General features: G+C 42.1%; 1 protein-coding gene across 1 annotated transcript in view; it reads right to left on the bottom strand.

Moving 5' to 3' along the window:
* POLR1A (RNA polymerase I subunit A) overlaps positions 1-22,114 on the bottom strand; it is an 84,624-nt gene that overhangs the window by 28,728 nt on the left and 33,782 nt on the right. Inside the window, exons 13-14 of the mRNA XM_006042040.4 lie at positions 21,516-21,770; positions 15,877-16,068 (exon numbers count right to left, since the gene is read on the bottom strand). Coding sequence (XP_006042102.3) covers positions 15,877-16,068; positions 21,516-21,770 — 447 coding nt within the window. The remainder of the gene's footprint in view (positions 1-15,876; positions 16,069-21,515; positions 21,771-22,114) is intronic.

Here is a 22,114-nt window from a genome sequence, read left to right as displayed (position 1 = left end):
TTGAGGGCAGGAAAAGAGGGTGACAGAGGATGAGATGGTTGGATAGCATCACTGACTCAATGGACATGAGTTTGAGCAAATTCTGGGAGATAGTGAAGGACAGGGAAGCCTGGTGTGCTGCAGTCCAGGGGTCACAAAGAGTCGGACATGACTGAGCAAGTGAACAACAACAGGATTAGAAACAAACACACACCACTAAGAACCTCACTTCTTAGAGTGCATAACCCCCTGACCTGAAAATTAAGTTCCTGAATAGACCAAGGGAAGAAAAGGAAAATAAATTGCTGTGGGCTCACAGCAGAGAAAGATTTAAATTTGTATGTGGTTTAAAAAAAAAAAAAGAAAGAAAGAAGGACAGCAGAATTGAGGGAGGCAAAGGCAGCCCTGACATGTCAGCCCCAGGACAGGGGCAAAGGTCCAGGAACGCTCATCGGAAGCATCCTTCTCCCATTTTCAGACCACATCAAAGCACATGACAACTGTCTCATACAATCAGTAACATCCTCCTGCAGAATAGCGTTGACATTCTGGCGCCAAGGAGGAAAGGATGTGAAGACTAAGAACTCAGAGCCTTCCCTCGAAAGAGCTTCACAGAGGAGGCCCAAGTATCTGACCGAGAAGTGAGCTGCAGTGAAGCTTTGAGACTCTGGGGGTGTCCCAGTGTCCATTCCACCATACTGGTCACCAGTTGCGGGGCAAATGGTTATGCTCTCTTAGCCTTAGCATTGTGCATGTGTAGAATACAGTTACGATCTGTTCATTCATTCAGCAATTCTATGTCGAGTGCTTACTATGAACCAGGCGCTGGGGGGAGTGGTGAATAAAACAGTCGCCACCCTCAACGGAGGCTCCAGTCCCAAGCGGATCCACATTTTGGAAGAAAATAAAGCAGGGAAGGAACAGCTAGGGTAGAGCAGGGGGAGAAAGAATACCTGGGATTTTGAATAGGACAGGCAGGGCCTTACCACCAGGGAGCTCAGAGCTCAGAGGAGGTCAGATTATTCATTTCGGGCAGGAGGCTTTTCATTCGAGTGTGAAGGAAAGGTATTTGGAAGGTTTTGATCACAGGAGTGACATGCTCAGATTCCACTTTTAGCAGGATCCCCTGTTCCACATACTGACCTGGCCAAAAAGTTCCTTCGGGTTTTCCCCTAGCCTGTTACAGAGAAACCCGAACAAACTTTTTGGTCAACCCAACACATTCCTGGCCTGGACTTTGAGGCTAAATCAATGACGCAGAAAATAAGCCTCCCAAGAGACAGTGACAAGAAGACTTGGCACTTTAGAAGCAGTCATTAAGGCAACGTGAGTGGGGAGCACGCAGGACGGAGTCTCTGTGTGAGGCCCACCACAGGGCATGCTGGTGAGATGACAGCTCGGCCACCCGATGGGCTTCCACACGATTCACTGTAACAGAGCTGATCCCCGAAATCTTAATTATGGCTACTTAAAAGAGTCTTTCTCCTGCTTAAATTAGTATGGCCATCCATTCAATCTGTTGTTCTGAGTTGTTGCTGAGTCGTGTACAACTCTTTTACAACAACCCCATGGACTGTAGCCTGCCAGTCTCCTCTGTCCTTGGAATTTCCTAGCCAAGAATACTGGAGTGGGTTGTTCTTTCCTTCTCCAAGGGATCTTCCTGACCTAGGGATCTAACCCGCTTCTCCTGTGTCTCCTGCACTGGCAGGCGGATTTTTTACCACCGAGCCACCTGGGAAGCTCTCATTCACTCTAAGTGTGTTCATGCTCAAAAAGTCGTGTTTGACTCTTTGCAACCCCATGTACTATAGCCTGCCAGGCTCCTCTGTCTATGGAAAATTTCCAGGCAAGAATACTGGAGCAGGTTGCCCTTTCCTCCTCCAGGGAATCTTCCCAACCCAGGGATCAAACCCGTATCTCTTGGGTCTCCTGCATGGGCAGGCAGATTCTTTACCACTGCACCACCTATGCAGCTACTAACAGGAGGTCAAGGGAGGCAACCTCACAGGCAGCCCACATGGGAGCAGCTGTACCTGGGATGACCATGGGTCAGTTCTGGAGAGGCCAAGAGCATACATTCCCAAGGAAGCAATAGGCTTGAGGCAGGCAGACCGGTTGGAGAGGTACTGGGGTGGTGAGGGGGTGGGTAGGCGGGGCAGGGTTGGAGGGCATTGGGAGCCATCCGCTGGCATCAACAGCTCTTTGTATGCCTGTACCAGGCCCATAAAGAAGGATCTGTATGTACAAATGGGGTCAGGGCGGTTATGAGAGCAGCTGTCTTTTCATGCATGTGCACCAGGAGCTGGGGAACAGCTGGCAACAACACTGTTACAGAAAGCAGACAATACTCCTTGTTATCTCCGAGGAAAATGACCAGGAAGGTCTTGGCCCTCAGTCTTCACAAGGCTGGCACTGCTAGGACAGAGGGTAAGGAGAAAGGTAGGAGGGTGACTTTCCTGGGATGCTGACTACGAGCTGCACTTAAACCACAGTGCCACATGTGCAGTGGGAACTGCCAGCTGGGCACAGTCAGGATGGAAAGTCTGGGAGAAGGGTAACACATGCAGCCATATACATGTAAGGAAGGGATATGGACCTGCTACTTCATCTGCAAAATCAAGGGAGCAGGAAAAGCAACTGACAATCTCAATACCCTTTCATGATACAAACGGTCAACAGATTCGGAATAGGCGGCAACATCATCCACCTGATAAAGGGGAGGCACTGATGTAAAAACTACCACTGCCATTTTCAGCAAGCAAAGATGATGCTTTCTAAGATCAGGAACAAGGAAAGAACGCATGCTTTTGCCACTCTACTCAATAATGTTCTAGAGGTTTAAGTCAGGGCAATCAGGCATGGAAAGAAGAAAAGACTTTCGGATTGGAGAGTAAGAAAGAAAACAACCTCTGAATGCAGATGACATAATCTTATACAGAGAAAACCTGAAAGAATTCAAAAGAACTTGTTAGCGCTAGTAAATGACTTGAGCAAAACCGAAAGATACAAGATCAATATTCAAAAATCAATCATATTTCTATACATTAACAATGAACAATCTGAAAATGAAATTAGAAAAACAACTCCATGTACAATAGAATCACAAAGAATAAAATACTCAGGAATTAATTCAACCAAAGAAGTCTAAGACTTTTAAGTGGAAAACAATAACATACTATTGAAAGAAGTTAAAGAAGATCTAAGTAAATGAAAAGACATCATGGATTGGACGACTTAATATTGTTAAGATGGCAACACTTTCTTTCCAAATTGATCTACATATTTAATGCAATCCCTATTAAAATTCCAACTTGCATAACTGACAAGCTGACCCTAAAATTCAAATGGGAATGCAAGGGACCGCAAATGGTCAAAACAATCTTGAGAAAGTAGACAAAGCTGAAGGACTCATATTTCCAGATTTAAAATTTATTACAAAGCTACAGTAATCAAGACATGGGTTCCCAGGTGGCATGAGTGGTAAAGAACCCACCTGCCAATGCAGGAGACATAAGACATGGGCTCGATCTCCGGGTTGGGAAGATGCCCTGGAGGAGGGCATGGCAAATAGTATTCTTGCCTGGAGAATCCCAAGGACAGAGGAGCCTGGTGGGCTACAGTCCATGGGGCCACAAAGAGTCGGACACAACTGAAGCGACAGCACACAGCACTCATTGGCGTAAAGACAGACACACTGACCAATGGAACAGAAATAAGAGTCTAAGAGTAAACCCATACCTCAGTGGCTAATTGATTTTTAACAAGAGTGCTAAGAACATTCAATGGGGAAAGAATAGTTTTATTAACAAATGATGCTGAGACAACTGCATATCTACCAACAAAAGAATAAAGGTGGACCCCATCTCATAATACACAAAAAATTAACTGAAAATGTATCAAAGACATAAATGTCAGGGAGAAAACCATAAAACTCTTAGTTGGAAACACAGCTGTAAATCTGTGTGATCTTGGAATTGGCAAAAGTTTCTAAGATATAATACCAAAAGTACAAGGAACAAAAAAAAAGTTGATAAATAGGATTTCATAAAAATTTTTTAAATTTATGTGTCAAAGGACACTGTCAAGAAAGAAAAAAAGAACCCATACAATGGGAGAAAATACCTGTGTTATCATATATGTCAGACAGATCTGGTAGCCAGAATATATAAAGAAATGTTAGAATTTAACAATAAAAAGACATACAACCCAATTAATAAGTGGGCAAAGGGCATAAATAGACATATCTCCAAAGAAGATATTACAAATGGCCAGTAAGCACATGAAAAGCTGCTCAATATTATTAATCATTCAGTTCAGTTCAGTTCAGTTCAATCACTCAGTCGTGTCTGACTCTTTGTGACCCCATGAATCGCAGCACGCCAGGCCTCCCTGTCCATCACCAACTCCTAGAGTTTACTCAGACTCACGTCCATCGAGTCGGTGATGCCATCCAGCCATCTCATCCTCTGTCATCCCCTTTTCCTCCCGCCCCCCAATCCCTCCCAGCATCAGGATCTTTTCCAATGAGTCAACTCTTCACATGAGGTGGCCAAAGTATTGGAGTTTCAGCTTCAGCATCAGTCCTTCCAATGAATATTCAGGACTGATCTCCTTTAGGATGGACTGGCTGGATCTCCTTGCGGTCCAAGGGACTCTCAAGAGTCTTCTCCAACACCACAGTTCAAAAGCATCAATTCTTCAGCGCTCAGCCTTCTTCACAGTCCAACTCTCACATCCATACATGACCGCTGGAAAAACCATAGCCTTGACTAGACGGACCTTTGTTGGCAAAGTCATGTCTCTGCTTTTTAATATGCTGTCTAGGTTGGTTATAACTTTCCTTCCAAGGAGTAAGCGTCTTTTAATTTCATGGCTGCAATCACCATCTGCAGTGATTTTGGAGCCCCCAAAAATAAAGTCTGACACTGTTTCCCCATCTATTTTCCATGAAGTGATGGGACCAGATGCCATGATCTTAGTTTTCTGAATGTTGAGCTTTAAGCCAACTTTTTCACTCTCCACTTTCACTTCTATCAAGAGGCTTTTTAGTTCCTCTTCACTTTCTGGCATAAGGGTGATCAAATTGCCAACATCCACTGGATCATCAAAAAAGCAAGAGAGTTCCAGAAAAACATCTATTTCTGCTTTATTGACTACGCCAAAGCCTTTGACTGTGTGGGTCACAATAAACTGTGGAAAATTCTGAAAGAGATGGGAATACCAGACCACCTGACCTGCCTCTTGAGAAACCTGTATGCAGGTCAGGAAGCAACAGTTAGAACTGGACATGGAACAACAGACTGGTTGCAAATAGGAAAAGGAGTACGTCAAGGCTGTATATTGTCACCTGCTTATTTAACTTATACTAATCATTAGGGAAAGGCAAATGAAAACCATAATGAAAGACTACTTCACAAGATGGTTATTTTATTTTATTATTATTATTATTTGGCTGTGCCACTTGCTTATAAGATCTTAGATCCCTAATCAGGGTTCAAACTCAAGCCCTGGCAGTGAAAGTGCCAAGTCCTAACCATTGCACTGCCAAAGAACTCCCCTAAGATGGTTATTTTAAAAACAAAAGAAAAATAAATGTTGGTGAATATGGAGAAATTGGAACCCTCATGTACTGTTGGTGGGGATGTAAAATTGTAAGCTGCCTTGGAAAACAGTTTGGTAGTTCCTCAAAAAAGTTAAACACAGAATTCCCATATGACTCAGTGACTTCTCTCTATATATTCAAGAGAATTGAAAGTACATGTTCATATAAATGAGTGCATCAGTTTCATGCACCAGTTATGCATGAATACTCATTACAGCCTTATTTGTAACAGCCAAAAAGTGGAAACAAGCCAAATTATCCATTTATCAACTGACAAGTGAATAACATGTGGAATATCCATACAATGGAATATTATTCAGCCATGAAAAGAAATGAGGTACTGTTTGTGCTACAACATGGATGAATCTTGAAACCATTATGTTAACTAAAAGAGACAAGCCATAAAAGGGTACCTATTGTATGATACCATTTTTATGAAATGTCTCAAACAGGCAAATCAATAGGGAGAGAAAGTGATTGCTAGGGGATGGGGGAGGGAGGAATTAGGGCTGAATGCTAATAGGAACAGAGTTTCTTTTGGGGATTATGGAAATGTTCTGGAATTAGACAGTAGAAATGGTTGCACCACAGAGAATATACTAAAAATAAGCACTGAATTACACACTTACTAAAGACGGTAAAGTTTATGGTATGAATTATATTTCAATTAAAAAAAAAAACAAGGGTGGCAGACAAGATTCTGGGTCTCTTCCTGCACTAATATTACAGAAGTGTATAATTTACTTTCTGGTCATAAACTATGCTAGGAATAAAAGACCATCCACAATATTCTCAGGGAACTAAGATCCCACAAGTTGCATGGCGTGGCCAAACAGGAAAATAACTGGACACTCATTAAATATTTGTCATTAGAGGGACAGTTAAATCAACTATAGAATATCCATATTACTGGGAACAACACAGAATGGGTTAAGAAGAATGAAGTCAATCCACATGTACAGAGAACGAACCCCACAATAGACTATTATCATAACATGCCTACTCAGTCGTGTCTGACTCTTTGCGACCCCAAGGACTGTAGCTTGCCAGGCTCCTCTGTCCATGGAATTTTCCAGGCAAGAATACTATAGTGGGTTGCCATTTCTTACTCCAGGGGATCTTCCCGATCCAGGGATGGAACCCACGTCTCCTGCATTGACAGGCAGATTCTTTGATCACTGTGACATCTGAGAAGCCCACAGATCATTAAGTGAATTAAGTACGTCACAAAACAATTACAAGAAACATTCTATCACCCCAGCACATGAAAAGAGTTAAATAAACTTCTTGCTATATCTGAAGTATGTTAGGGTGGTTCAAATTGCCTGCAATAATGGGATTTCTTAAAATAATGGAAATAATGGCATTCCCTTTGGAGGATCTGACAGCTCATTTAAAGTAAGCCATCTTACAGATCAGTTAAAACTGAGGTCCACATACCTACGGATAAGGAAAATGCATGTCTCAGGCAACAGAATAACATGGATAAAGAAGCAGTCTTAAATACAAACTCAAAATTGACTGTCAAATTTAATCATGGTTCATAGTTCCCTTGAGTAGGTACATGATTTCATTTTTATTTCTTCTCTGTGAGAGTATGCACAGAGAAGATGAACAATGGGATTGGAGAGAGAAGAAATTTTTCCTTTTTCCTTTGATATTACTATCTTTTTAAATAAAAACTTACATTACACTTCTATAGTTAATATAATAAATGAAATCAGCAAGGTTGTGGAATACAAGGACAATATACAAAATTAGTTGTATTTTTATATACTAACCATAAACAAATAGGAAATTCAATAAATAAAATCATCTATAATAGCAATATCTACGAATGAATCTAACGAAAGATGAACAAGACTTCTATGTCACTGAAAGAATGGAATATTCAGTACTGGAAATATGTCCATTCTCCCTAAAGTGATCTGTAGCTGCCATGTAATTCCAACAAAACTCGCTGTAGCTATTTTTTGGCAGAAATGTACAAGATGGCTTTGAAATTTATATGGAAATTCATGGGGCCAAGAATATTCAAGACAGTCTTGAAAAACAATGCTGGAGACTATACTATCAAAAATCAAAACTTATAAAGCCACAATAATTAAGAGTGTAGTATTGGTGCAATGGAATCAAACAACCAAAGGAACTGAAATGAATCCAGTAGACCTACATGTATGCAATTAGTTGATTTAGGACACAAGAGATACTAAAGAGCAGAGGAAAAGCAAACATCTTCTCATCAATTACGTCACATCAACGGGATAGTCCTACAGGAAAAAAATGAATCCTGACCCCTACCTCACAGCAACACACCCACAAAAACCAACTCTGGGCAGAAGTAGACCTAAGCATGAATGGCAAAACAACAAAACTGCTAAACAGTGATACAGGGAAATATCTTAATGACCTTGGAGCAGGCAAATAATTTTTATACAGGACTAGCCATAAAAGGCAAAGCCTGGTGAATTATATTACATAAAATAAAGAACTTCTGATCATTAGAAAACAGCATTAAGTGAAAGGGCAAAAAGCCTAGCCATCAAGTAGAAGGTATGTGTAATACCTATAATCTGGTAATGGACCCATACAAGGATAGACTTCTAAAACTCCTATCTATTAATAGGAGAATGGCATAGGATTGAAAAAAGGCAAAAGACTTGAACAGGAACTTCACAAAAGGTGAGATCCCATGGCCATAAGCATATAAAGAGGTGCTCAAACTCATTTGTTACTGTGCGTGCTAAGTCGCTTCAGTTGGGTCTGACTCTGTGCAACCCTATGGACTGTAGCCCACCAGGCTCCTCTGTCCATGGGATTCTCCAGGCAAGAACACTAGAGTAGGTTGCCATGTCCTCCTCCAGGGGATCTTCCCAACACAAGGATTGAACCCACGTCTCTTACTTCTCTTGCATTGGCAGGCAAGTACTGCTGAGAATAAGGAGCAACCATAACTCTCCTGCCCTGCTGATAGAGGTGTAAACTGCTACAACCACTTTGGAAAACTGTTCACTAAACTATCTATTACAGTTGAAGGTAGATCTTATGACTCAGCAATTTGATTCCCTGGTATTTAGCCATGAAAATGCATACATATGTTCAATAAGAGACATATACAAAAATGTTCATAGCAGCTCTATTTGTAACAGCCAAATGAAGATGACTGAAGACAACCCAAACATCCATTAATGGTAAAGTGAACAAGTAATAATGGTTTAGTCACATAATATAAGAAAACCTCTCAAGAGGCTGTATGAAATGCCCTGGAAAAACAATCTAAGACTTAACTTTTTAAGGCAGTACAAATAAATTTCCCAAGCTAAGTTCCTTATCTCCTGATTCAAAACATGGCTTTCCTCTGTAGAATTAGACTGGGTCACTAACATATTGTTATGCAGTGCAGTAACTGTTCCCTTCTTTCACCTACTTGTACAGAAATAACAGCCTGTACCAAGCTTTCAAGAAACCCGGAAAAATCTCAACTGTGACATAAATAAAATCTGGGCCTATTTTCTAATTTTACTTGGTTATACAGTAAGCAGAGCCCAGGAATGTTAAATTATTCCTAACACAAACCAAATTATTCTATCATTTTGATCTTTTTTGTATCAAATTTTTGCTCATATACATTTTTAACATGCTTCTGTTATTATGCATAGAACTGTGTAGTCTACTTCTTCTTTCAACATTACGTTGAAAATTTTCCAGACTGTCACACAATGCTTTAAAGCCACTATTTTAAACTATACAAAGCTTCCCTGGTGGCTCAGACGGTAAAGAATCCGCCTGCATGTGGGAAACCTGTGTTCGATCCCTGCATTTGGAAGATCCCCTGGAAGAGGGCATGGCAACCCACACCTGTATTCTTGCCTGAAGAATCCCCATGGACAGAGGAACCTGGCGAGCTACAGTCCATGGGGTTGCAAAGAGTCGGACATGACTGAGTGACTAAGCACAGCACAGAGCAATATCTTAATAAATGTCCCACAATTTACACAGCCCCAGTGCTGAGTATCTAGGTTTTTCTAATATTCCACCACTATAAACCATGATGTCATGGACTGCTTTCTTCAAGTAGTTTTTATCAATACTACATTTCAGATGATTTCCTTTGGCTGGATTCTCAGACTGAGGTGGATGAACGTATCTGTAGCTCTAGTTATGTAGTCTTTGTCCACTATTTGGTTCTATTTTGAACACACTGCTTACGTTTAAACAAAATTATAATAAATTCTGGATGGTTCAGTTCAGTTCAGTCACTCAATCATGTCCGACTCTTTGCGACCCCATGAACGCCAGGCCTCCCTGTCCATCACCAACTCCCGGAGTTCACCCAAACCCATGTCCATTGAGTCGGTGATGCCATCCAACAATCTCATCCTCTGTCGTCCCCTTCTCCTCCCATCCTCAATCTTGCCCAGCATTAGGGTCTTTTCAAATGAGTCAGCTCTTCACATCAGGTGGCCAAAGTATTGCAGTTTCAGCTTCAACATCAGTTCTACCAATGAACACCCAGGACTGATCTCCTCTAGGATGGACTGGCTGGTTGGATCTCCTTGCAGTCCAAGGGACTCTCAAGAGTCTTCTCCAACACCACAGTTCAAAAGCATCAATTCTTTGGCACTCAGCTTTCTTTATAGTCCAACTCTCATATCCATACATGACCACTGGAAAAACCACAGCCTTGACTAGACGGATCTTTGTTGGCAAAGTAATGTCTCTGCTCTTCAATATGCTGTCTAGGTTGGTCATAGCTCTCCTTCCAAGGAATAGGCATCTTTTAATTTCATGGCTGCAATCACCATCTGCAGTGATTTTACAGCCCAGAAAAATAAAGTCAGCCACTGTTTCCACTGTTTGCCCATCTATTTGCCATGAAGTGATGGGACCAGATGCCATGATCTTAGTTTACTTAACACTTAAAATCCCTTTATTTCTAAGATAAGTTGAGATGGCTTACAAAATAAACATACATAAAAAAGAAAAAATAAAAAATTATAAACAGGAATAATAAGTGGACAAATAAATGTTGTTGATGTTTAGTCACTAAGTTTAGTTACTAAGCTGTGTACAACTTTTTCATGACCCCATGGACTGTAGCCGGCCAGGCTCCTCTGTCCATGGGATTCTCCAGGCAAGAATTCTGGAGTGGGTTGCCATGCCCTCCTCCAGGGGATCTTCCTAACCCAGGGGTCAAACCCACATCTCCTGCATTGGCGGGCGGAATTGTTTACCACTGAGCCACCAGGGAAGCCTGGACAAACACATATATCCAACTAAATTAGGGGCTAGCAAACTACAGCCTATAGACCAAACGTGGCCCACCATCTGTTTTTGTAAAAAAGAAGTTGAAATGAATCACAGTCAGGCTCATTCCAAAGCCCTGTCTATGTCTGCTTTCACATTATCATGGCAGAGCTGAGTAGCTGTAATTTACAGATCGTATGGCCAACAAAGCCTAAAATATTTTCTATCTGGCTTTTATAACAAAAGCTTACCAATTCCAGAACTAGACTATCCATAATTACAGATTTTAATCTTAAACTGCAAAATTCCCCTACTATTTTGTTAAATCAACTTCTATTTCTGGTCAGGATGGAGCCATGGTGACCTGATTTCACATCCACCAGAAATAACAATAACAAAAGCAGACATGAATATGAAACAGTGGTTTCAATACAATGGACATTAGGAAATGAAGGACAGAGAACAGCAAGGATATAGTAGACTTGAACCTTGTTTTGCTGTTGTTCAGTCACTCAGTCTTGTCCAACTCTCTGACCCCATGGACTGCAGCATGTCAGACTTCCCTGTCCATCATTGACTCTGGGAGCTTGCTCAAATTCAGGTCCATTGAGTCAGTAATGGACTATCTTTATCCTCTGTTGTCCCCTTCTCCTGCCTTCAGTCTTTCCCAGCATCAGGGTCCTTTCCAAAGAGTCAGGTCTTCACATCAGGTGGCCAAAACATTGAAGCTTCAGCTTCAGCATCGGTCCTTCTAATTAATATTCAGGGTTGATTTCCTTTAGGATTGACTGGTTTGATCTCCTTGCAGTCCAAAGGACTCTCAAGAGTTCTCCAATACCACAGTTCAAAAGCATCAATTCTTTGGCTCTCAGATTTCTTTATCGTCCAACTCTCACATCCATACGTGACTACTGGAAAAACCGTGGCTTTGACTAGACGGACCTTTGTTGGCAAAGTAATGTCTCTGCTTTTTAATATGCCGTCTAGGGTGGTCATAGCTTTTCTTCCAAACAGCAACCATCTTTTAATTTTATGGCTGCAGTCACAACCTGCAGTGATTTTGAGCCCAAGAAAATAAAGTCTCTCACTGTTTCCAATGTTTCCTCATTAGTTGCCATGAAGTGATGGGACCAGATGCCATGATCTTCATTTTTTGAATGTTGAGTTTTAAGCCAGCTTTTTCACTCTCCTCTTTCACCTTCATCAAGAGGCTCTTTCGTTCCTCTTCACTTTCTGAAATAAGGGTGGTGTCATCTGCATATCTGAGGTTATTGATATTTCTCCCAGCAATCTTGATTCCATCTTGTGCTTCATCCAGCCTGGAATTTTGTATGATGTACTCTGCATGTAAGTTAAGTAAGCAGGGTGACTACATACAGCTTTGACATCTCCTTTCCCGGTTTGGAGCCAGTCCATTGTTCCATGTCCAGTTCTAACTGTTGCTTATTGACCTTCATACAGGTTCTCATGAGGCAGGTAAGGTGGTCTGGTATTCTCATCTCTTTTAAGAATTTTCAGTTTTTTTGTGATTCACACAAAGGCTTTGGATAGTGAGTAAAGCAGAAGTAGATGTTTTTCTGGAACTCCCTTGTTTTTTCTATGATTCAATGGATGTTGGCAATTTGATCTCTGGATCCTCTGCCTTTTCTAAATCCAGCTTGAACATCTGGAAGTTCACGGTTCACATACTATTGAAGCCAGGCTTTGGGAATTTTGAGCATTACTTTGCTAGCATGTGAAATAAGTGCAATTGTGCAGTAGTTTGAACATCTTTTGGCATTTCCCTTCTTTGGGATTAGAATGAAAACTGATCTTTTCCAGTCTTGTGGCCACTGCTGAGTTTTCTGTATTTTCTGGCATATTGAGTGTGGCACTTTCCCAGTGTCATCTTTTAGGATCTGAAATAGCTCAGCTGGAATTCCATCACCTCCACTACCTTTGTTCGTAGTGATGCATCCTAAGGTTCACTTGACTTCACACTCCAGTATGTCTGGGTCTAGGTGAGTGATTACACCATCACGGTTGTCTGGATCAATAAGATCTTTTTTGTAGTTCTGTGTATTCTTGCCACCTCTTCTTAATATCTTCTGCTTTTGTTAGGTCCATACCATTTCTGTCCTTAATTGTGCCCATCTTTGCAGGAAATGTTCCCTTGGTATCTCTAATTTTCTTGAAGAGATCTCTAGTTTCTCCCATTCTACTGTTTTCCTCTATTTCTTTTATTGTTCACTTAAGAAGGCTTTCTTATCTCTCCTTGCTATTCTTTGGAACTCTGCATTCAGATGGGTGTATCTTTCCTTTTCTCCTTTACCTTTTGCTTCTCTTCTTTTCTCGGCTATTAGTAAGGCATCCTCAGACAGGCATTTTGCCTTTTTGCATTTCTTTTTCTTGGGGATGGTTTTGATCACCACCTCCTGTACAATGTCATGAACTTCCATCCACTGTTCTTCAGACTTGAACCTAATTGACATTTATAGAGCACTTCATCCAACACAGCAGAATACTTGTGATTTTTAAGGACACACAGATCATTTCCCAATACAGACTATCTTTGAAGCCACAAAACAAATCTCAGTAATTTGAAAAGGATTCAAGTTATTCAGGGTATGTTTTCTGGCCACTGTGGAATTAAAATTGCAATCAATAGTATACAAATCTGGAAAATTCTTAAATATTTGGAAACTAAATCAAAGACTTCTATATATCTCAGGGGTTAAAAACAGAAATAAAAAAGGCATTGAGCAAGTCTTTTGAAGTGAATGAAAATGAAAATACAATATATTCAGTGGAAATTTTATATATAAAATACCAGTATTAAAACAGGAAAAAAGTCTCAAATTACTGACTTCAGTTCCAACCTTAAGTAACTAGAAAAAGAAGGGCAAATGAAACCCAAAGTAAGCAGAAGAAAGGAAATAAAAAAGATGAAAGTGAAATAAATGGAAAGGAAACAGAAAAATAGAGAAAGTCAATAAAAGCTGGTTCTTTGAGAATAAAACTCAGAAAAACTGATCAGGAAAAAGAGAAAGGACATAAATTATCACTATCAGGAATGAGAGAGGGGACCACTTTCAGGTTCCACAGACAGTAAAGGAACATAAAAGAGTGTGATGAATAATTTCATGCCTATAAATCCAACAATTTAGATGAAAAGGACAAATTCCTAGAAAAAAACAAAGCAGTAAAGCTCATCCAAGAAGAAAGAGATGAACTAAACAGCCCTACATGTAATTAGAAAAACAGAAATTTTAGTTAAAAATAGCCTTCCTAAAGAGAAAACATCATGAGAAACGCTGGGCTGGAGGAAGCACAAGCTGGGATCAAGATGCCAGGAGAAATATCAATAACCTCAGATATGCAGATAACACCACCCTTATGGCAGAAAGTGAAGAAGAACTAAAGAGCCTCTTGATGAAAGTGAAAGAGGAGAGTGAAAAAGTTGGCTTAAAGCTCAACATTCAGAAAACTAAGATCATGGCATCTGGTCCCATCACTTCATGGCTAATAGATGGAGAAACAGAGGAAACAGTGGCTGACTATTTTTCTGGGCTCCAAAATCACTGCAGATGGTGACTGCAGCCATGAAATTAAAAGACACTTACTCCTTGGAAGGAAAGTTATGACCAACCTAGACAGCATATTAAAAAGCGGAGACATGACTTTGCCAACAAAGGTCCGTCTAGTCAAGGCTATGGTTTTTCCAGTGGTTGGACTGTGAAGAAGGCTGAGCATTGAAGAATTGATGCTTTTGAACTGTGGTGTTGGAGAAGACTCTTCAGAGTCCCTTGGACTGCGAGGAGAACCAGTCCATCCTAAAGGAGATCAGTCCTGGGTGTTCATTGGAAGGACTAATGTTGAAGCTAAAACTGCCATATTTTGGCCACCTGATACAAAGAGCTGACTCATTGGAAAAGACCCTGATGCTGGGCAAGATTGAGGATGGGAGGAGAAGAGGACGACAGAGGATGAGATGGTTGGATGGCATCACCGACTCAATGGACATGGGTTTGGGTAGACTCCAGGAGTTAGTGATAGACAGGGAGACCTGGTGTGCTGTGGTTCATGGGGTCGCAAAAAGTCGGACATGACTGAGCAACTGAACTGAACTGAAAAGAGAAAATTCTAGGTCCAGATGACTACACTGGTGAATTCTACCAAACACTTAAGGAAAAAATAATATCCATATTGTACAAACTCTTACAGAAAACTGAAGAAGAGTAAATACTTCCTAACTCTTTCTATGAAGCCAATGTTAACCCCAATAGCAAAACCAGGTAAACGCATGACAAGAAAAGAAAACCACACATCAAAATTCCTCATGTACACTGATGCAAAAACTTCTGAACAAAAATTTAGCAAATACTATCTCATAACCAAGTAAGGTTTATCCCAGAAATACAAGTTGGCTTAATAAGAAAACCAGTCAAGTACCAGGTCCATGGATTTAAAGAACTGCAGAGGGGGGTGAGACCTTAGAGCTCATCAACCTGAACACTTTTGCTTTGTAAATAATGAACTGAGGCCCACTGAACCAAGATCACATAATTGATTAAATATAATATGATGCTCTGAGTGTCAGAAAGTCCTGAGTTTGAATCTCAACTCTACCTCCTATGGACTTGGAGAAGTAACAACTTCTCCAAACCTCGTTATCCTCATCTGGTGATAATGGTGATAAATGGTGATAATGACAGTGTCTGCATCACAGGGTGGTTGTGAGGGTTAAGTAATCTAACATATTTGAAGCACTCCCAACAAACATAACTACTGCTACCATCAGCACCACTGCCTATTACCACCATATCTAGACGATGAGGCCAGTGTTAAGTTAGAAGTTTCAGTTAGAAGCAAAGGACAGAAAATATGCAGTTGTAGACACTCCTTTGAAACCATCCACACCCGAAAGTCTTATCAAAGAGATATTTTTTGATTTGTCATTTCTGTTTCTGGCCTGGACTCTCCTGGGAACAAAACCTTTTTACTGAGTGGCCAGTTTCCTTTTTTTTTTTTTTTTAATAAATATCCACCATTTGTTTCCCCCTAATTACCTGCTTTCCTGTCCACAGAGGAAAGGGCTTTAGGATGGCAGGAGGAAAGAGCTTCACACGCCCCACTTTGTCTGTGAGTCCTCGGTACACCAGCTCCATATACTGCTCCCGGTTGAAAAAGCAGCCTCGAATGGTCATGTTTGCTCCTGAAACCATGTGATCTTGGATCAGCCCCGCCAATGGCTGGCCATCCTACAAATCAAAACAGGTAAGAGAAGGACAAATTAAAATAAAAAAAACAAAAAAAAACAGAAGGCACATTCTAATTCTTAATCCTGTGCTTGGGAGCCACCCACTAGCAACAGCCCTCCTTACATCCCCATGTTGTCCAGTTACGGCCACACCTAGCCAGTGCTTGGGCCTCCCATCTTGAGAGCAAACTGCTTCCCAGAGCACACGACCAGGGCTTCCTGACCGGCTCCCACCTTTGCTTTTTGCCCACTGTTCTATATCAAAAGTGCTTCAAACTCCTGCAGGCCCCCTGGCCTTCTCTCCCTAATCCCATCTGCTTCTCGTTAACTTCGGCATATTTCTGGCATTTACGCATAAATTCGGTCTGGCTGCTGTTGGCTGTGTTCTTGTTTTTATATTTTGGTTTTATGCTTTGGTGTTTTTCACACATTTCTGGCCTGGTTCTCCTCTAAATCAGTCACCCATTCAACAAATATTTATGGAGAGCCTACTGTATGCCGAGGCACTGGGTGAGGCCAACCTTCAGTCTGTTTTAGTGGCTGAAACACACAGATCCCTCACAATGAGGAAGAGCTAGACGGTGAACAAATGACTGGAGAGATACATTATTACAAAGAATTTTAAATGCCTGTGGAGGAAAAGAATGGGATGGGTCATTACATAGATTTGGGATAGGAGGCAATAGTCAGGAATGGTCTCTCTGGGGGCATGGGCAGTACTTCAGTTTGGCCTGCGGAGTGACCTGGACTCAGCCAACGCAGAGAGGTGGAGGTTTGGGGAGAGGTTCCTTGAGAGAGTCATGGGTGGAGGTGGGGCTTTGACGTACGTGACTGCAGAAGGAAAGAATGCTTGATGTCAGTGTGTCTTCATGATCTTGCATGTATTCATGGTAGGCTGTTATCCACCAGATGCCAAAACATGGGCTTTTAGAGAGTTCCCTGGTGGTCCAGTGGCTAGGACTCGGCCCTTCCATTGCCATGGTCCCAAGTTCAGTCCCTTGTCAGGGAACTAAGACCCCACAAGAACTGCAATAGGGCCAAAAAAACCCAAAAAAACCCAAAGCCAAGGGCTTTTATAACAGCCCCAGTTTGGATGGATACATTCATCTTCTCTGATCCCCAGTCTCCTGAACCCTATCTGCCAGGTCTGCAGTCATGGCAACATAACGCACACTAAGGTAAAAATAGACTTGCCCACTGACATTTATTAAGAAGGCGTTTTTACTAACTTTTCCCTGTTTATAGGAACTAGAGAAAAATCTTGGATCTAAAGATTGTTATCATTTGCTTATTTGTTAAATACTGTCCAATATTATGGCTGTATTACATAACTAAGGAACTCTAAAGTGCAGCCATGGAGAAGTGCCAGGAATTTAGCCACACGCACTAATTTAAAGGCTAAAAAGGATGCTTGTCAAACAGTCTAAATACCGTGGCAATGGGCTTTATGTAAACTCAGAGATAATTATTACCGAGGAGCCAGATAGGTGTTGCAGACAGAAGGCGAGATCATATGGGGCACACAGCCCTTCTTATGAAGGCCTTGAGTTATGAACACAGACAAAAAATTATACTCTGCAACTTGTTCCAAAGGCAAGGTCTCATTTTGCTTAGGGGAAAAACTGAAAACAGTATTAAGCATTTGACTCATCCCACAGCTCTTTGGGGGCTTCCCTGGTGACTCAGTGGTTAAAGAATCTGCCTGCAATGCAGGAGACATGCATTGATCCCTGGGTCGGAAGGATCCTTAGGCAAGGAGATTGCAAGCCACTCCAGTATTCTTGCCTGGAAAATCCCATGGACAGAGGGGCCTAGCAGGCTACAGCCCATGAGGTCCCAAAGAGTCAGAAATGACTGAGCTACTAAACAATAACAGTCTTTGGGGGCAGATATAGATTTTGCCTTTTTTTTTCCCTTTAAAGAACATAATTACAAGTTACAGGATCTAGTCAGTGCCTTCTCTTTCCGTCTAGAGTTTTCCATGACTAGAAAATTACCTTAATGGCTAAACTGCTTTCAATGCAATAAGCATGAATTCTAGGGAGGAGTGCTGATTAAAGCAATTTACTAAGGGTCTACTTATAATGCTGAATTTTCTAAATCTGCTTAGGATCAGAAAGACTATCTCTTGATCAAAAACCCACATAATTGTCAGCTATCCTATTCCACTTAACATCACAGCAAAACAATATTACACTAGATGTCTTTGGTTAGGATTCTTAGAAAATTAGGGTATTCTGTGACTTGAATTTTCTAGCTGAGTAAGTCAAAGTCAGGAAAGTACATCTCAAGCCTTGTTAAAAAAACTTTCCATGAAGCAGTGGCCCTTAATAGATAAAACAAACAGAAGGGAAAAAAGGAAGAATCCACAAAGAAACATATAAATGAAAAAGTGTAACTGTTTTCTTTGCAAGGAAACAGCTCAAGTTCCCTTCATCTATTTTAAGAAGACAACAAGCAACTCTATTAAATACATAAAACTAACAATAAAATGTACTTAAATTGGGTACTATGCTTAGTCAAGGAAAAGAAACCTAAAAAATAGAGAAGAATGGGACAATGAACAAAGAGAAAAGAAAACAATAGGGAAATAAAGATACATCAAGAAAAATTAACAAAAAATGGCTTTCCTGGATTAAGAAAACTGACTCTTGCCATCTCAGGACTTTGCCATCAAAGTACACATTTCATTTTTATGCGTGTATGTGTGTGTGTGTTAAGTCACTTCAGTCGTGTCCAACTCTTTGTGGTCCTAGGGACTGTAGCCCACTAGGCTTCTCTGTCCTTGGGATTTCCCAGGCAAGAATACTGGAGTGAGTTGCCATGCCCTCCTTGAGGGGATCTTCCCTACACAGGGATCAATCGCACATCTTTTACGTCTCCTGCATTGGCAGGCGTGTTCTTTACCACTAGCGCCACCTGGAAAGCCCTTCATTTTTATAACTATCACCAAAAATAGGATTTCTCCTCTTGGCACTTAGACTAAGGGCTTACACAAAATTTATCAAGAATCAAAAGCTCTTTACCACTGACAAAAGAAGGTGTCTGAAAGTAAAGTGAATTCTCAGGTCATCTCCTAGAATTGTCTAGTTTTTGTTTCTTACCTTTTTTTTTCCTGATTTTTCTTTTCTTTTTTTTTTTAACTGCACAGGTGGCATGTGGGATCTTAGTTCCCAGACCAGGGATAAAACCCTTGCCCCCTGCAGGGGAAGTTCAGAGTCTTAATCACCGGAACACCAGAGAAGTCCCATTTTTTACTTCTTAAGAAATTAATTTATTGGTGAGACTTTATTTTTGTTCTATCTCTGGCCCTATACTCACAGGCAGGTGAGCATGTGATGAGGCACATCTGAAATTAAATAGGCCGGCCCTTTGCAGGACACGGTGTACGCAATGAGCAATGAAGTCCCCTATTCCATCTTATTCAATGAAAATCAAGTCTACATTGGTCTAGTGAATACTCAAGTTCACTGGCCTAAGCACTTCAGAGCACCCCAACTCTTCATGAGGCTAATGTCCAGAGGTCACTCTGCCAGCAAAAAAAAAAAATGAACCATCTGCTGTTTACTGGTAGTGTCCACCGTGATAAAATGTGACATTCTCTCTAGCAGGCTAGACAACTGGCACAGTCCTGTTAGTCACTTCTTTCCACAGACCCTCACCCAAGCCCAGCCTCGCCTGTCAAGGGGGACTAAGAACACAGGAGGCTGAGCACACAAGCTTGGCGGGGTCAAAGGTGCTGGGTTCGAGTCCCAGCTTCTTCACTGGCTGACAAGTCACTCACCTGTGTTTCCTCACCTGAAAACCGCACCTGCCGCCTAAGGCTGTGGTGAGGACTAAGCCAGAATGTTGCAGACTGCTCAGAGTGGTGCCCGAGGCACACGGAGTGCTCAGGACAAAGTCGCTTTATTGCCACCACCACCACAGCTATAACTGACGTAATTTACATGAAAACATAAAAGGCCAATTTTCAAATTAGTCAATTTCCTTATAATTATTTCTTCTAAACTATTCATGTAAAAAAATTTTGTTTAATGTTTTTCTTTTTGGCTGCACCACAAGGCATACAGGATCTTAGTTCCCCAGAGATCTAACCCATACCTCCTGCAGTAGAAGCTCGGAGTCTTAACCACTGGACCATCAGGGAACCCCCTGTTAGTAAAAATCAATCAAACTATTTCTTCTAATTTCTTGGGGACCTGAGTGGGCGGGCCCTTAACCCCTCCTGCTTATGGTCAGCCCCTTCATTAATCAATAGCCAGCCAAGGTGGGCAGAAAACGGAAAGAAAGTTATATTCAACTAACTGGATCTACAGGAAGCCACACTGGTGTGTCTGGTAGGAAAAGAGGCTGGAATGCTGGGATACTGGTCACCTGCCTGGTTCTCCAGGTGGGATAGGGGAAGAGAAATTCCCAGGAGGAGAGGTCACTAACTGATGGGGGACAATCTCTAAGCAGCCTCTATGCTTCCTGGGTGCAGATGTCTCTGTCTCTTCTGTGGAAGGGTGGCAGGGCCCACACCAAGGAAAGGAAGAAAAGCCACAAAGATCTGGGAGCTCCTGGACCCTCCTCCCCACCCGCTTCCATTCCAGCTCTGTGTCCTTGGACATGTTACACCATTTCTTCACCTGTGATTGCTGCTGTTAATAGCACCTAGTCCAAGGACTGTGGGGAGGAGAAAAGGAGAGGCCTCCAAGGTGCTACGTATGGTGTCTGGCCTTGAAAAAGTGCTTGGTAAATGGGAGCCATGGTTCTTTATTGTTTTATTACTACCCCCACATTACAACCCAAATGAATGGTGGGTAATTTGTGAATCGCTGCGACACAAACGGTTTATAAAAGAAGGGATTCACAGTAGAGGTTCCTCATGGGCTGCAAGGAATTTCATCTGGACCCTCAGGATTTAGTCACTCAGTTGTGTCTGACTCTTTGTGACCCCATGGACTAGAGCCCGCTAGGATCCTCTGTTCATGGACTTTTCCAGACAAGAATACTGGACTGAGTTGCCATTTCCTTCTCCAGAGGATCTTCCTGACCCAGGGATCAAACCCTGGGGGTTAAGTTGTCTCTTAAAACCCTCCTTAACTTAAAGGATCAAAGTCATCTGTGGACGATGGGGATCCTCATAGGTGGCTTGCCAGAGGCTGATATATTGTAGAATCCAAACAGGCTGGAAGACAGACCTAAGATACAGGTACTGAACTCGGCTTCCTGGGATGACTGTTACAACTTCTCTCCTGACATCTTAAGAGGCAACAAGAGAGAAACCTCCTATCTCTAAGCAACTAGGGGGCTGAAGACCCCACCCGGAAGAATCCAAGACCCTCTGGCTCCATATGCTCCTGCTTAACAGACCATGCTGACTCCAGGAGCTGCCTGGGGCCCTGACCTGAACTGCCAAGTTGGAAGCCAGTGATGATCATGGAACAGCCTCAAGGTCAGACCTACCTTGGGAACAAGGTACTGCTGATCGGTGCAGGCCAGGACGTAGGCCTCGGCCCGGCCCAGTTCACTCTGGGGGAAGTGGGCGTTCATCTCATCTCCATCGAAGTCGGCGTTGTAGGCCTTGCAGTTGGCGTAGTGGAGTCGCAGGACTTTCTCCTCGGGGAGGACACGGGCGCGATGCGCCTGGATGGAGGGCCTGTGCAGGGTGGGCTGCCGGTTCAGGAGGAGAATGTCCCCGTTCTTCACATGCCGGCACACCTGCGGGCAAAGCAGAGGACGGGCTGAGCAGTGGCCACTCTGGCATCACTGCCATAATGCCAAGGGCTCACCTCGCCCTGGGCTTCTGTCTCTCTCATGTTTTACTCAATAAAAGGGGAACTTTCAGTCCAGAGTGAAACCCTACAAATCTATGAGAAATAACTACTAAGCCCCTCTGGGTCTCAGAGTGTGTGTGCGTGCTCAGTTACTATGTCGTGTCCGACCCTTTTGTGACCCCATAGACTGCAGCCCTACAGACTCCTCTGTCCATTGGATTTTCTAGGCAAGGATACTGGAGTGGGTTGCATTTCCTTCTCCAGGGGATCTTCCCAGGGACCAAACCC

The sequence above is a fragment of the Bubalus bubalis genome, chromosome 12, assembly GCF_019923935.1.
Source record: "Bubalus bubalis isolate 160015118507 breed Murrah chromosome 12, NDDB_SH_1, whole genome shotgun sequence".
In the NCBI taxonomy this organism is placed as follows: domain Eukaryota; kingdom Metazoa; phylum Chordata; class Mammalia; order Artiodactyla; family Bovidae; genus Bubalus; species Bubalus bubalis.
Note: the sequence above shows the minus strand (reverse complement) of the source record. Positions and strands in the feature narration are given on the sequence as shown.